At 39.3% G+C, this 13,948-nt stretch overlaps 1 protein-coding gene across 1 annotated transcript in view; it reads right to left on the bottom strand.

Annotated features, from left to right (window-relative positions):
• Positions 1-1,980: 1,980 nt before the first annotated feature.
• Positions 1,981-13,948, bottom strand: part of BRCA2 (BRCA2 DNA repair associated) — a 34,928-nt gene continuing 22,960 nt past the window's right edge. The window contains 13 exon segments of the mRNA XM_054382717.1: positions 1,981-2,068; positions 2,070-2,198; positions 2,200-2,600; positions 3,908-4,060; positions 4,233-4,489; positions 5,183-5,318; positions 5,411-5,577; positions 5,783-5,984; positions 7,005-7,126; positions 8,962-9,106; positions 11,074-11,229; positions 11,889-12,240; positions 12,556-12,726. Of these exon segments, the coding sequence (XP_054238692.1) occupies positions 1,981-2,068; positions 2,070-2,198; positions 2,200-2,600; positions 3,908-4,060; positions 4,233-4,489; positions 5,183-5,318; positions 5,411-5,577; positions 5,783-5,984; positions 7,005-7,126; positions 8,962-9,106; positions 11,074-11,229; positions 11,889-12,240; positions 12,556-12,726 (2,479 nt within the window).

Below are 13,948 nucleotides of genomic sequence, written 5' to 3'. Positions count from 1 at the left end.
TTATGGTGAGATTTACTGGCTGGCTGTTTCTTTCTGCATCATGCTCTGTCACTAACAGGTAACAACTATTCCAGGATTCTTTCTTACAGGCCATGTGGCCAATTCCTTTCTCCATGCAGCTGTCATTTCTTGCCCTTTAATAGTTTCTATCTGGCTGACTAACCTTTTGTGTCCTCCCACTCCATCTTGCCTAGCTTTGAGAGAGATTAAAAGTGAATCATGAAAAAAGTAGCTCTAACGTTGCAAGATTTGATCTTCCTCCCTGTCTACACCTCTGCTGTCTGGATTCATGCTGGTCTTGCCTCAGCTCTGTCACAGCCAAACTGCTTCTCCAGCCTGGAGGTGAAACACTTCAACAAACCACACAGCCCTTTCTCTTGCCAAGACACAGCAGGTCAACTGATCCTGAGACAAGTCCATATACAGAGGCTCCTACAAGGAAACATTAGTGCTTGTTAGCCTCTGAGTAGGAACAGGGCTGTAGGAGCAGCTCTGAATAGCTGAAGCACAAGGTTACCAAATACCCAAACTCAGAAGTACAAAATAATGACTTCAGAAAGGAGAAAAAAAGTTCTTCTAAGTAGAGAAGTCAACTCCTTCCCACCACCAAGTGCCAAAAAGCCACTGAGAAATGAGTGAGAAAAGAAACTATCCTGTGGTAGTTTTATCCAGACTGTTAAATTCTGCTAATTATGTCCTCATGAAGAAGCCCTGTGAAACATTTCCAAAACAGCATTTGTGCTGGCAGTTTTTTTTGAAGTAGATCTGGTTATTAGGCAGTGCTAACAGCACAGGTCAGCAGCAAATCACTTTGCAGTAGGAAATGAAGACAGCTCACCCTGGACATGAAGAAATACAGGCATAGCTGCTATTCACCTAGCAAACTGGCAGGTGAAAGGTATAAATAGGTATAAATATGCTCTTTCTGGGCAAAAACCAAGCTGTCTTCAGGGCACAGCCAATGCAGTAGGTGAATTGCATTTTGTGCTCAGGTTGCATTTCAAACAGCAGCATCTGTGAACTGCAGGGCCCAGGGAACCTGGTTCTGCAGTACCGCACAAAGGTTTACAGAACCTTTGGCAAGGTTGTGTCAGCTCACTACAATTCTCAAGACCAGGGTGGTGATGTGAGCCATTCCCAGTTCAACACTTGAGAAGGAAATGGCACAGGATCCCTGAGAGGTTGCCAAGTGTGAGCTGGTGGTCTCAGTTCTGAAACATCCTCTCTCCTTTAATCCACGCGTGGGGGGAAGCAGCAGGGCAAGGGTTAGGCTGGCAACTAAAATGCGGAGTTGGCAGCTGCTCTACAGGGCTTTTTCCTCTCCAGTGGAGTAACTCCAGTTCTGAGAACCTTCACCTGTTGAAATTAATGAGAACAAAGTAAAGAGTTCAAGCACTAACTCACTCCCAGCAGAAGTGATGAAATCAAAGCAAGATCTGATTGTCTTTCACAATTCTGTGGCCTCAAGTGCTTCTCTGAGCAGGAGTAGTTCAAACAGGGACCCAGGACTTGTCATTAATATGTTTGTATGGCATTTGGCTATGAATCAAAAAACTCTTCTAGTGCAGTATGGGAAGGGTGAAGGGAAAAGAACAAAAAGTACAAGAACTGTGCCAGAATTACAGGATTATGTTTGGTAGCAATAACTTAGAGACTTGTTTATTTTGCCCCCTTCCACTTCTGACAGCCATGTGCCTGTTGTCATATTGCAGAAGGTAACAAAACCTGAAAGATCCAGAATCAAAGCAATGGCTTACAAAATGTCATCAGACCTCCAGCCACACCTATATATTGTACCATACCTGCTTGTGCAAGAAATGTCTCATTACTTGACTCCAAATTATTTTGCATTGTCCCTTGCAATGTCATTTCACAGTTTCTGTTTTTGTAATATAACTTTATTAAATATAATCAGGAATTAATGTACAAAGTGAAAAAATAATTTGAATTTTAAATATATACAATATCCTACATGTGCAATTAGTAGCATTCTTGGGGGTTTTGTCTTTGTAGCAAGCTGTGGGTTGGTAACAAGTCCTCAGGTTCTTTTGTGTGCTTCTGAAGAGCCTACTTCAGAACTGGTTTTTGATGAGTTGTTTGCTTCCCCAGTAGACCTGGAACTGTTTTGGGATGAAGGTTTATCAGATAAATTACTAGCTATTGTGTTGCTGGTCTCATTTACATAATCAGTCCTCTTTATTCATGAGTGCTTGTGTATTAATCATTGCAAGTTCCTCATCAGCAACCAGGTCATTCTGAGGAAGATGGGCAGTTTCTCTCAATTTTCTACAGGGTGTGACAGGACCAATACTCAGATTTGTTTCTTTCGAAGCCTTGCTGTGCTGCACACCCAAACTTCGTGGGGGCTGAAATGCTTTTCTGAGAGATGGAGAAATGATTGAACGCATTGGTGTCAGTGGTGGAGGGGCAGGTATGCAACTGAGGAAGTCCATAGCTTTTCTCTTTTTGCTCTTTTGGGGATGATCTTCATTACTTGTAGCAGATGAAGGTGTCTTTGTTGACCCTTGTGCGACAAGCTTCATGTTTGGTGTGCTAGTTGACAAAGGACTTGGATGCTTTATTTCCATTTTAGAAGTGATCTAATTAAAAAGAGACAAATTTTAGCTTTTATAGAATGTCCTGTTTCATTAGATTCCTTAACTACTTCCACAAAACAGGGGGGAAAAAAACCCAACCCTGATAGAAAGAGGCTATGTCATAATTCATGTCCAACTTCACTTTAGTTTGATATCTTCTGATGGTGACTGACATTCTTTCAAGGACTGATGATGGATAGATGACTGTTTGCATGCACATTAAGACAGCAGATTTACATTGTTTTGGAGATCTAGGCTAAACATGCCAGAAGGTAAGAAACCAAAGCTCTTGTGAAAAGGAGCACTGGCTATATTCTCAACAGGTTGTTAAATAGGAAAAACAAGGGGAAAAAAAGTGGATAGAATGTAGACCAAAAAACTTGACGGTAATACACACAAAAGTAGATGTTGCCCAGCAAATCATTCAAACACATGCTTGACTTGAGAACATTTTTAATGTCTCATTTGTTTGAACCTGTTAATATAGTTAATAAAAGGATATAAACTAAACCTTCAAATATTAGCACTCTCTGAAATGGAAAGGAATACCTTAGGAGCTTAAATTAAGTCCCAAGGAACTGGAATACTTGAAGTTCCTTGCAACCACTGGCATGATTTTTGTTTTAACTGCAGTCAGTACTCCACATCAGGAACAACTTGCCACCAGGAGCGTTTGTGAGAAACTTGAGTACTATTTAACTCAATTTCTGTCTAAACTGCTATAAAATGTAAAGGTGATATCTCTCCCCTTTAAAATCCTGGAAACAGTGAGCAATATCTAGGGAAAGAAGACCAGGAGTAAAGTAAAATCTCTAAACAAGAGTAGGAACTGCAGAAAAACTTACAGACCAGTATTTTTCCTTCCAGTGACATCCATTCAGATAATCTTCATAGTGGGACCAAAGAAACAATAATGGTTTGATGGCCATGGTGGTCTTAGGTTGATGTTTGGGATCAATTATCTTAGAGATCTTTTGCAATCGAAACAGTTCTATGACTCTATAATTCTATGATAAATAATCTACAGGAAAAGGATGATTCATTCTACCCACATACAATTCAGAATATTTAGAGTATGCTGTGAAAACACAGGCCACAAGGGGTTTTCCTGCACTGATCAAAGGAAGAACAGTCTCACAGTTCCTCCAGAGAAACTTACACACAAGAGAAAGCTTCTAATCAGCTTCCATTGTCCTGAGGAGAATGTGTTGAGTGGACTGACAAGTGAGACCATTCACCACACTTACCAGTATTAAACTTGCTCATATCCTTACTGTATGTACTATCAGTATTAATTACCAGAAGCTTACCAAACTTTTATCCTCTGGATAAAGACCTGAGTTGCAGGAAGGAGAGGGGCTTTCCAAGCCACACCTTTTAGTTAAGTTGGGTGTAAGAGAGAGATTTCTTTGTAGCAAATTCATCAATTTACTTTCTGCATGAGAGCAAAAGGAGGCCACATTCTGTAAAGGAGAACAGTTTACAGTTGTTTTTCAAATCATGTTAGTACTGTGTGCTCCCGAAGTAGTTAGGGCTTTATTTTCTCCAAATAATCCCACTAGAAGTTAATTTTATATCAAACCAACAATTTAGAAGAATGTCATGTGGCAGTAACTAAAATGACTACACATTTACCTCTATCGTACTTCTCAGTTCATTAATCTTCTCTTGAAGACAGTTTTCCTTTGGACTTGCTGAGAATACAGAAAGATCTCCAGCCAACAGCACAGGAATTCCTGATCTGAATTCAGACTGCCACTGAAGGTTGCTTGCAGCAATGAATGAAGAGCGCACAACTATATCTTCAATAGCAAAGTGTTTGAGATCTGTCCAGATCTTTACTGCTACTAAATTACAGCTTTCATCAGACAAGTACACCATAGTAGTGAAACCTAAAAGCAAGAAAAAACTCTGAATTAAACTTAAAATCTTTTAAGCAGAGGTTGATTACTGCAATTTGTATCTATAAAGAGTGTCACACATCTTGAAAGAGAATTGATAAATTTGACATGGCGACCTATCTGCATGATAACAGCAGTTTGATGCTTCATTCATATTCTACACTATCTCCCTACTGATTATAGAAAACAACTCCAAGTCTGTGCTCCAGTGCTTAAAAAACAATACTCCTCTGGTGCTTTGCCTTTCCATTCAGAAGATTATCCACCTTCCCCCACCCATGAGCTCCAGTGCCTGCATTCCACCCCTTCCATGACACTATACACAAAAGAGGGAGCTCATGTACATGTGCAGTGGTGCTTCTGCAGATGCTGAACACAGATGTGAGAACTGACATCCACCATTTGTGAATAAAAGAAATAAAATCAAGAAAAGTGTCTCTTGAGCTTACATCCTCCCATCCATCTAAACTCTCCCTGAACTAATAAGTGAAGACAGATTTTCTTCAGGAAAACAAATTATCTTCTAGCATATCATGGTGACAGCTATATTAGCAGGTTTTCACAGGCCTGAGATGCAGGTACACCACCAAGATAATTTTGACATTGGGGGGGGGGGGAATAAATTAAAAAAAAAAATATCAGTGCTTATTCAATAGGAGGACACAAGTGTGGTCTACAACATACCTGTTCTGCTAACAGAAACTACAACTCCGACTAAATCAACTTCAGCACACAGTGGCTGAAAAGAAGGATCTGACAAACTGGTGAATTTTAGAGCCTTTCTTGGGAAGAAGATCTGTACCAGCATCTCCTGTGATACCTGAGAAAACAGTATTTTTAAGTATTTAAAACACACTTACATAGCCTGTAAAGTATTTTAATGACACAGCTTCATGAACAGAAAGCACTTACTGGCAGCTGTAGATACTGAGTTTTCTTGGTTGCTGTTAATTGCACGTTAGCTGGGTCTGACCTTCCTTTGGACTGTGATGCGGCCAGCTGGGAGATTCTGTACCGATTGCCTTCCTTCAGCAATGCACAAACCTCTAGCAGTGGGTGCCAGATACTCAGGATCACTCCTAATGATAGCAGATCAAGATACATGAGCTGTGGCAATACTTATTGGGAGGCTTTTAAACCAAATAAATCTGCAGTACTCTTTCCTACCCAAAAGCCCTAAACCAAAACCCAAATAAAACCAGAAATATTATTGTGCAAGCTAGAATATTGCTGGCCAGTTACCATGTTTAGCTAAAAGTTATTTATAATTGTTCAAGTACTAACCCTTAAGTTTTTCTTGCTTTTTGTAGTCTACCACACATAATTTCCATACAGTAGACACATCTCTTTTGGAACAACCGTTTTCTTCCTGTTCTGCTGACTCTAAAGCCTTCTTGAATTCTTCCTGTATCTGAGCTTGCTTTTTGTCATTCATCAACTGCCTGTGAGCATTCAGAGCTTTTCGTTGTTCTTCACTGAGATATCCCTGTAACCAAGGGAAAATGTAGTCAGTATCTTTTTTATTAATTAAAAAATCCTGCTAAGATTTTTAGATAGCCCCTTTCTTAAGTGTTCATCCGTTAGCAGCAATTTATCATTCAACTGATACAAGCAATAGACTGGAAATGAGGTATGTTAACACAACAGGAGTCACCAGTCTGGTACCCAGTTGTCTAAGTATTACATTACACACTGTTCTTACGTGATTAGTGAGAAGCCTGCTTAAGAATGCGTAACGAAGATGAGTATTTAATATTCATGGCATGAGATACTAGAAAACAGTTCTGTAAGAAGAAGAGTTGCATCTCTCAGGAGACTGCTGCTGAGCTGACACAGTGATTTACACTAAAATGCATCAGGAGTGTTGCCTTTCTGACCATGTATTCAAGACACAGATGCCTTTACAGGTATCACCACAGATATGCATAACATTTTATCAAAGCCACAGACTGTATGGATTTATGACAGCCAAGGACCCTGTCTTGCACAAGGTAAGGCATTCATTTAATTTTTAACAACTGGCAGGGACTAATCACATGCATCTTTATTAATAAAGGCATAAACACTTAAAAGTTGTGGTTGAATTGGAGCAGGGAATGAAGAGAACAATGCCAATATAACCATTCAAATACTTCAGTGAACAGCTTGCAAGAATAAGTGTGTGAAACTCAAGACTTATGAGATGCATTTAGTTTTCATACACAAAAGACAAAATAATAAAATTACAAGTAAAATTACCTTTTAATTGTGCTATATGCTGGATTTTTGTATAATTAAATCATTCTGTTTAGTAACCCAAGATATTGTTAATCTATTCTAACAAGCCTTTGTTAAAGTATTTTCAAAATTATTAATCTTAATTTATTTATCAGTAAGCATGCTGTAGAAAATCTCAAAAGGCAGCAAAAAATGAAGAGCAATTTAATGGCTGATTTTAGCAGGAGGTACTAAATTGTCAGTTATTCTACAAGCATTTCAAAATGAGTCCAGCAGGATCTAGAGTTACCTCCATATAACCAGGATCAGATGCATTCTGAATTGCTTCATAAAGTTCTGCACCATCTTGCAAATTACGGATTTGCTGTCTTGTGACTATGCGTGGTCTCAGTGTCCTTCTGCTAACTCTCTCTGTTGAAAACAAGACACCGTGTTGAGTTTCACTTTAAAAGTGAAAGCAGAAATAATGACGTTAAGAAGCATGGTAATACGTAGACCTTGTCAGAATAAAAAACCCAAAACACTTCAATATAACAACTGATATATGTATGTGTGTGTGTGCAAAATACAAGCAGAAAAATACATCATTCATTTAAAAACAACACGTCAGAACTTTAAACAAACTTCAAGGAAGCCACTGTCAGTGTCTGCACTTAGGAAAGGGTGGGAGACTTAATGAGCTGCCACGAAAAAAAAAATCAACTCCTTAGACCTTCTGCAGCAGTCCTCACCTTGTTCAGTAGGACCCCCACAAGGCCTTTGCTGCAAAGCTGCTTTTCAGTTTGGTGGCCCCAAGCATGTTACTGGTGCATGGGACTATGCTCTCCAGGTGCAAGATCTGTGCTTCCCCCTTTGTTGAACTTTATGATTTTCGTGGCACCCCATTTCTCCAGCCTGTTGAGGTCCATCAGGATGGCAGCACAATTGTCTGGTGCTTGAGTCACTCATCCTAATCTGCTGAGAGTACACTGCCCTATCGTCCAGATCATTAATGAAGATGCCAAAACAGGACTGGACCCAGTGCTGATCCCTGGAGTGCAGCTTTAGTTACAGGACTCCAAACAGACTTTGTGCCACGGATCACAACTCTCTAGGCCCAATTCTTGATCCGGTTCTCAATCCATCTCACTGCTCAACTAGCCTATGCTTCTCTATGAGGATCTTAAGGGAGACAGTGTCAAAAGCCTTACTGAACTCAAAGCAGACAATATGCACTGCTCCTGTCTCATCTACCCAGGCCAGTAATTTCATCACAGAAGGTTGGCAGGTTAGTCAAACATGACTTCCTCTTGGTGAATCCCTGCTGACTATTCCCAGTCATGTTCTTGTCCTCCATGCGCCTGGAAATGGTTTCCAAGGTGAGTTGTTCCATCACCTTCTCTGGAATCAAAGTAAGGCTGGCCTGTAGTTAGTTCTCTGAGTCCTCCCTTCCTGTCCTTTTTGAAGACAAATGGCACATTTGTTTTCCTCCAGTTTTCAGGCACCTTTCTCATCACCATGACGGTTCAAAGACGATCAAAAGCAGCATCACCCAGCTCTTTCAGCACTTGTGGGTTCATCACATCACTGACCATGGATTAATCTATGTCCAGTTTGCCTAAGTTTTCTCTAACTTGATTCTCTTCCACCAAAGTTATGTCTTCCTTGCTCTGGACTTTGCCCTGGTCTTCAGGGCCTGGTATTGCTAAAGGTTGGTATTGCTTGTTAAAGTTGAGGTGAAAAAAGCATTCAGTAACTCAACCTTCTCCATGTCCCATTTGGTGGCTCTGCTGACCTCAGTATCTCCCCAGTCCCACAACATCTGTGAGGAAAGATGGTCAGTGCTGAGTCTTGGTGTTTGGGTCTACTGAGATACATCCTAAGCAGCGTCCACCTCTGGCTGAAATATTCCTGTGTTGGGTCTTTGAAGAGAACAGAATTAACAGTTCTACAATTCTGCAGCACTTTGCTGAGCCTTGTCTCAATGGTAATTTTTTTAGTAGCCTGGCTACCAACATGTTCAGGAAGTTTCCTAGATAGCTGCTAAGTCAAGCCAGTGAGTATCTAACTGTTTTGTACTCAAAGCTCCCAATACATAGTAAATAAAGAACAGTAACAACACAAACCCATCACGAACAAACCACTCAGCATCCTAGCTCTGCTTCTCCATCAGCAGAGATTTTTTGCCTGCTTCTTTAAACTCTTCTGTAAATGCCAAAAAAGTTTTTGTGTTCTTATTACATGTTCTGAACCACTGAAAGCTTTACCTTCCTGCTTTTCATATTCTGCTTGGATTTTTGCAAACAGAGCTTCCAGTTTCTTTTGTTGATCCTCTGCATGCTTAGCAGCTTCCCTTTCTTCAGCTCGGCTGTTACGAAACACGTACGAACCAGCTGATGTCTTTTCCACCCACTGAAATAAATAGATTCAAAACAAAACCCACAATTATTTTAAATTTTAACCTCATCTCATTTCCTTCTAATACTCACTGTTAAGCAGAAATGCTTTAAAAAACTAACAGACAGTAGATTCTAAGTCCTTTTAGTATAATAGATAAAGCCCCACAGCACTTAGACTTCATGTTAAAGATAAATGGACAGAACGGAGCTGTAATCAAAAGTGCACAATTGCAGTCAAAACTGCTGAAGAAACCAGAGCTTATTGTAATAGGTATCAAAGAGGTAACTTAGAAGATAGTTGGATCCCACTGGCAGATACATTAAAATACAAATATCAAACTCCATGCTTAAAAATATACTGCAACTGCATTCTAGCCAATTTTTCTTTCCACATCAACTGTACTGCTTTAACATGCAAGACTAGATGGTGTAAAAAGAACTATGATGATGTTCTGCAGATGCTCTTAATACTCCTGCCTGAAAGTGTTCCATAGGACTACAGCCTTGTACACAACTCTGCCAGAACTGGTTTGCCTGATAGAAAGAGATTGGTGAGCTAAGCAGAAGTCACTGTCCTGAAAGTGGTCCCCTCCTCCTAGAGCTGCACAGTCCCATCTTCTGGCTCTAGCACATATCTGACCTCATCAGACCACAATGATTTGTGTTGGGGGTTTTGTTGTTGTTTTGGTTTTGTTTCTGTTTACTATTATTATTAGCTAGTTACTTACTCCTGGTTTAGTAAACTCAATTAGCTAAGCAACAGGACCAGGTAAACTGCAGGCTTAGCATAAAGTAGTAGCAAGAGAGTGTAGCAAGAGTAGGATGAATCAGGGTTGAGGGACTAATCCTTATGAGGCAGTGAATTGTTGAAATAAGTTCTGCATGCCACTTTTTCTTGCTCTATTCACAGATTGACTCCTTTAATTAGGGTTACTGTGGTTCCTACACTCCTTGTGGCAGGAGGAAGACAGCTCAAGTCTTCCTCTTGTTTTGGTATGTTTGAACACTTGGTATCTTGATATAGCAAGATACATAACACTGCTTTTCTCCCCAGCCTGGAGGCCATTTACTGTGATGTGGTTACAGATAAGAGACACCTTTCTGGGAGCTAAGTAATTGTTAGTTCTATCAGGCTGTTCCCATAGTAGTGCTGCAATTTCCTCCACTGAAGTAATGACCTAAATACATTATAATGATCCAAACCAAATATTGGTATTACCTTTGTAGAATTCATTCTACATCAATTCAACAGTTACACAACAATGACAAAAGCCCCAAAGCCCCCTGTTGTGTACATGCCAACTGTAACATACTCTGAGAAAAGTTAAAATCCAAAAGTTGTCTCCTGGTTAAACTGTTAACATTAAGAGGATTGCTTACTAACAGGATATTGTTTCTTTGTGTAGTACTGTTATCAATCCAAGTAGTTACAGTGAAGTCTGACCCTGTTTAAAACCTTTGTTCTGTTTTGCACCACAATTGTGTTGTATTTTCAGAAATATTCTTAAATATCAAGTCTTCACATTATAGAAAGTAAGAAAAAGTAATCTTACTAATGGTTGTACATATTTAACTTCTTTGCAGGGATATATATGTTAATAGTAGAAAAAAAGGCTTTCACTTCTACTTGGAGTTGAAACCAAGTATCTTTTCCTCCTTTAAAACAAGTGCTATGCTTTGTACAGTACAGAACTGAAATTCAATTATTTCTGGCTTTTCGAAGTTGAAATCAAAGCGAGCCATAAGATACTGAGTGTGAACTCAAATTCTTCTTAGAGCAGGATACTCCTGATCATGTATTTAATGGTCCAGGACTGGAGCACTTCTTGCAGTGCACATGCACATTTTACACATAACAATACCCTTTCTTAAATTTGCTTATCTCCCTATATTATGTCTGATTTGAGGAATGGCATAGCAATTAACTAATATAATTTAGATCCAACAAAACCTTAGATTAATAAAGTACTTATATCATACCTGAATAGGGTAAGTTCTTTGAATAACTACATCGATACACCCCACTGAACCACCCTCACTGTAGAGCGATGACAAAGGCAAAGGAAAAGGTCTGGGATCCCGATGGAATCCTAGCTTTGCATCCCACCGTGCACATCGAGTGCTGTTTGCCGAAATCTGAATAAATGAAAAGTTTAATGATAACTGTCACTGGTAGGTCAAAAAGATACCCGACTGGTTGTATGTAGAGGAAAGACTATTTTCACACTGACCTCACTATCTACCTATCTCATTTTTGCACCTGAACATACTACATTTTAATTTCAAGGTTTCTTTTCACATTGAAGAATGTATTTTAAACAGAAACTCCAAGTTTGGTAAGCTGAAATTCTCTGGGAAATGAGCATCTAAGACAAGCTGTTGTTTTATACCAGGGAAGCGTAATTTGTATGCTGAAACCTCAGCCAGCACTTTAATCATCCTCAGACTAGTCAAGATCTCCCTCCCCTAGCCCACTCTCTTATGACTTGGCTTCTTCCCTCCATTCTTCCTCCAATTTCTGTATTGTTTGCAATGGATTAACCAAATTAAGGAGCTGGAACTGTCAAGTCATGCACCCAAACTTGACAGAATTCTATACTCTAAACTCCTCTTCCAACTCTATTGAATAGTGTTAGCTACCTTGTGGCATAAATCTAGTTATTAAACTTGGCCACAACTTTGTTTATAAAGCCCTGACAAAACTTTGTCTGTTTACAAAAACACAGCTCAACTAAATAGCATCTATCATATCTTATGGTCACATCTGGTCAAGCTGAATCAATATTTTGTTTTACCTTTAACATAAGGGAATCTGGGGCTTCCAGTGGTGTACATCCATTTTGAGGGCCAACAAGTTCTGCTCCATGAACTATGATCTTCTGACCAACAGTCAGCCGCCTTCTATGTAAAAAAGCTTTGAGAGGTGGATCTAGAAGAGCTCTAATCCCATACCAGCCATCAGTAACTTCAATTATTGCTGGTGCTTTTTTACTTTCCACGTTTGCATTGCTGCTGCCAGGAGATACTGCAGTGTTTAGCGATATGATTTTGGAGATGCAGAGCACGAGCGTTTTACCTGCCGCATCATCTCTTTCTGTTATTTTTTTGATTGCTGATCGTTTACTTTTATCAACTTCCAAATCATACCTGTAAAAAAAAGAATTCACAATGCTTTCTTAAAGCAAACAAAATCCATCACATTGGTTTTCCTTAAAACCTGTAGAAAACTACTGATTCATCAATACCCATGACTGAGTACCACTGTAGCAAAGCAAATGTTATCTCAATTTTTGACACATAACACACATTATATTTTTAATAGTGGTATGTGCAAATCTAACCATATAAGCATTTTGATTAACAGTAAATGCAAGGTAGAGGTGCTTATTTTGTAAGACCATCAACTAGAAATCACACAGTATCTCAAGCTACAACTCCAAATACATTGCTGTACATACATACCTGTATTTCAACTGCAACAGCACTGTTTCTGGTGTCAAACATCTGTTAGCAAATTCATGTGGAAAAGACACTTCCATGGCTGCCAGTTTCCATACAATCCACCTATAGTGATTGTAAACCCAGGCCTCTGTTATTAGCTTGGGATCCACACCAGGAGTGTCACAAAGGGCTCTGCAGATAAATTGTTAACAAGTTAACCTGAAATCCACTGTAAATTTTCACTTGCTTATTTTTCCCTAGCATTGTATTTAGTGTATGTACATTGGCAACATGAACAAAGGAATGTTTATTAGAGTGAAAACAGGAAGGTTACATTCCATACCCTGACATCTGGTTATTGTAGCTCCAGAGGCATGCTATGCTCTGCCTGCTTCATGCAGTTATGAACACAGCATAGAGGGACAGAGGGGTGCTCTCCTTTCATTCAACCCTGGAATTTCCCATTTGCAAACCATCCCCCTCTACTTCACAGTTTCTGGAGTTGTGGTTTTTGTGTTCTGGGTTTTTTTTTCTGTTTGTTTTTTTTTTTTGTTGGTTGGTTGGTTTTGAGCACATATGTAGGCAACACATTGTAAAGAATTTTTAATTGCTGCCAAAGAGCTTCCTTCTCTCCACTGAGTGACTACTCAAATGGACATTCATTCTGTGTTGAGTCCAAGCTGCACTACCATGACCTGCAGGACTTGGGTTGGAAATATCTATCTTTTCCAGGTCTCATACTCACTAGGAAGGCTATTTCATTAAAGGAGGAAGAGAAAGAATTTGACCAGAGATTCAAATAGCTGAGCCATTCGACTTATTAGAACACAAATTAAGTCCTATTAAAAAGTCAATTTTTGACTTGTGAGGAAGCCTCAGGTTTTTAAGGAACTGTATTGCAGTTGGGTGAGGAAAAGAAACAATTTAAAAGGAAAGAAGTTTATATATATAAAGGAAGGTAAGGAGCAGGAATGACCATCAAATTAATTACAGCTACATTAGGGGAGAGCAAAGCAGTCTCAGACTTTAGGAGATACTCTGTAATCTTTTGTGAAAGACAATGCAATTCAGGAGTTAAAGACAGAATTCAGTTCAAGATTAAGAACATAAATGAAGATGACTAAAGGCATATATATTTTAGGTGATCAAGATTCAGGGATAAAAAGACTGATGCAGCTGAGTAATCTCAGCCATATGCTTCAACTTATGACAAATCATGAACAGATACAGGAACTGAAACCTCCACAAACTGCATGGGAGACTACCTGGTATTCAGTGTCAGATCGCCACTGCCACCCAGAGAAACTATTCCAAGATATTTAGCAGTATGTTGATAACTTCTCTCTTGTTTCTGAAAAAATGAATGAGGAAAAAGCCATATATCTGATAGCCTGACCAAAGAAATCAGGAACAA

This window comes from Indicator indicator, chromosome 1 (genome assembly GCF_027791375.1).
Source record: "Indicator indicator isolate 239-I01 chromosome 1, UM_Iind_1.1, whole genome shotgun sequence".
In the NCBI taxonomy this organism is placed as follows: Eukaryota; Metazoa; Chordata; class Aves; order Piciformes; family Indicatoridae; genus Indicator; species Indicator indicator.
This window is presented reverse-complemented; position numbering and strand designations above follow the sequence as displayed.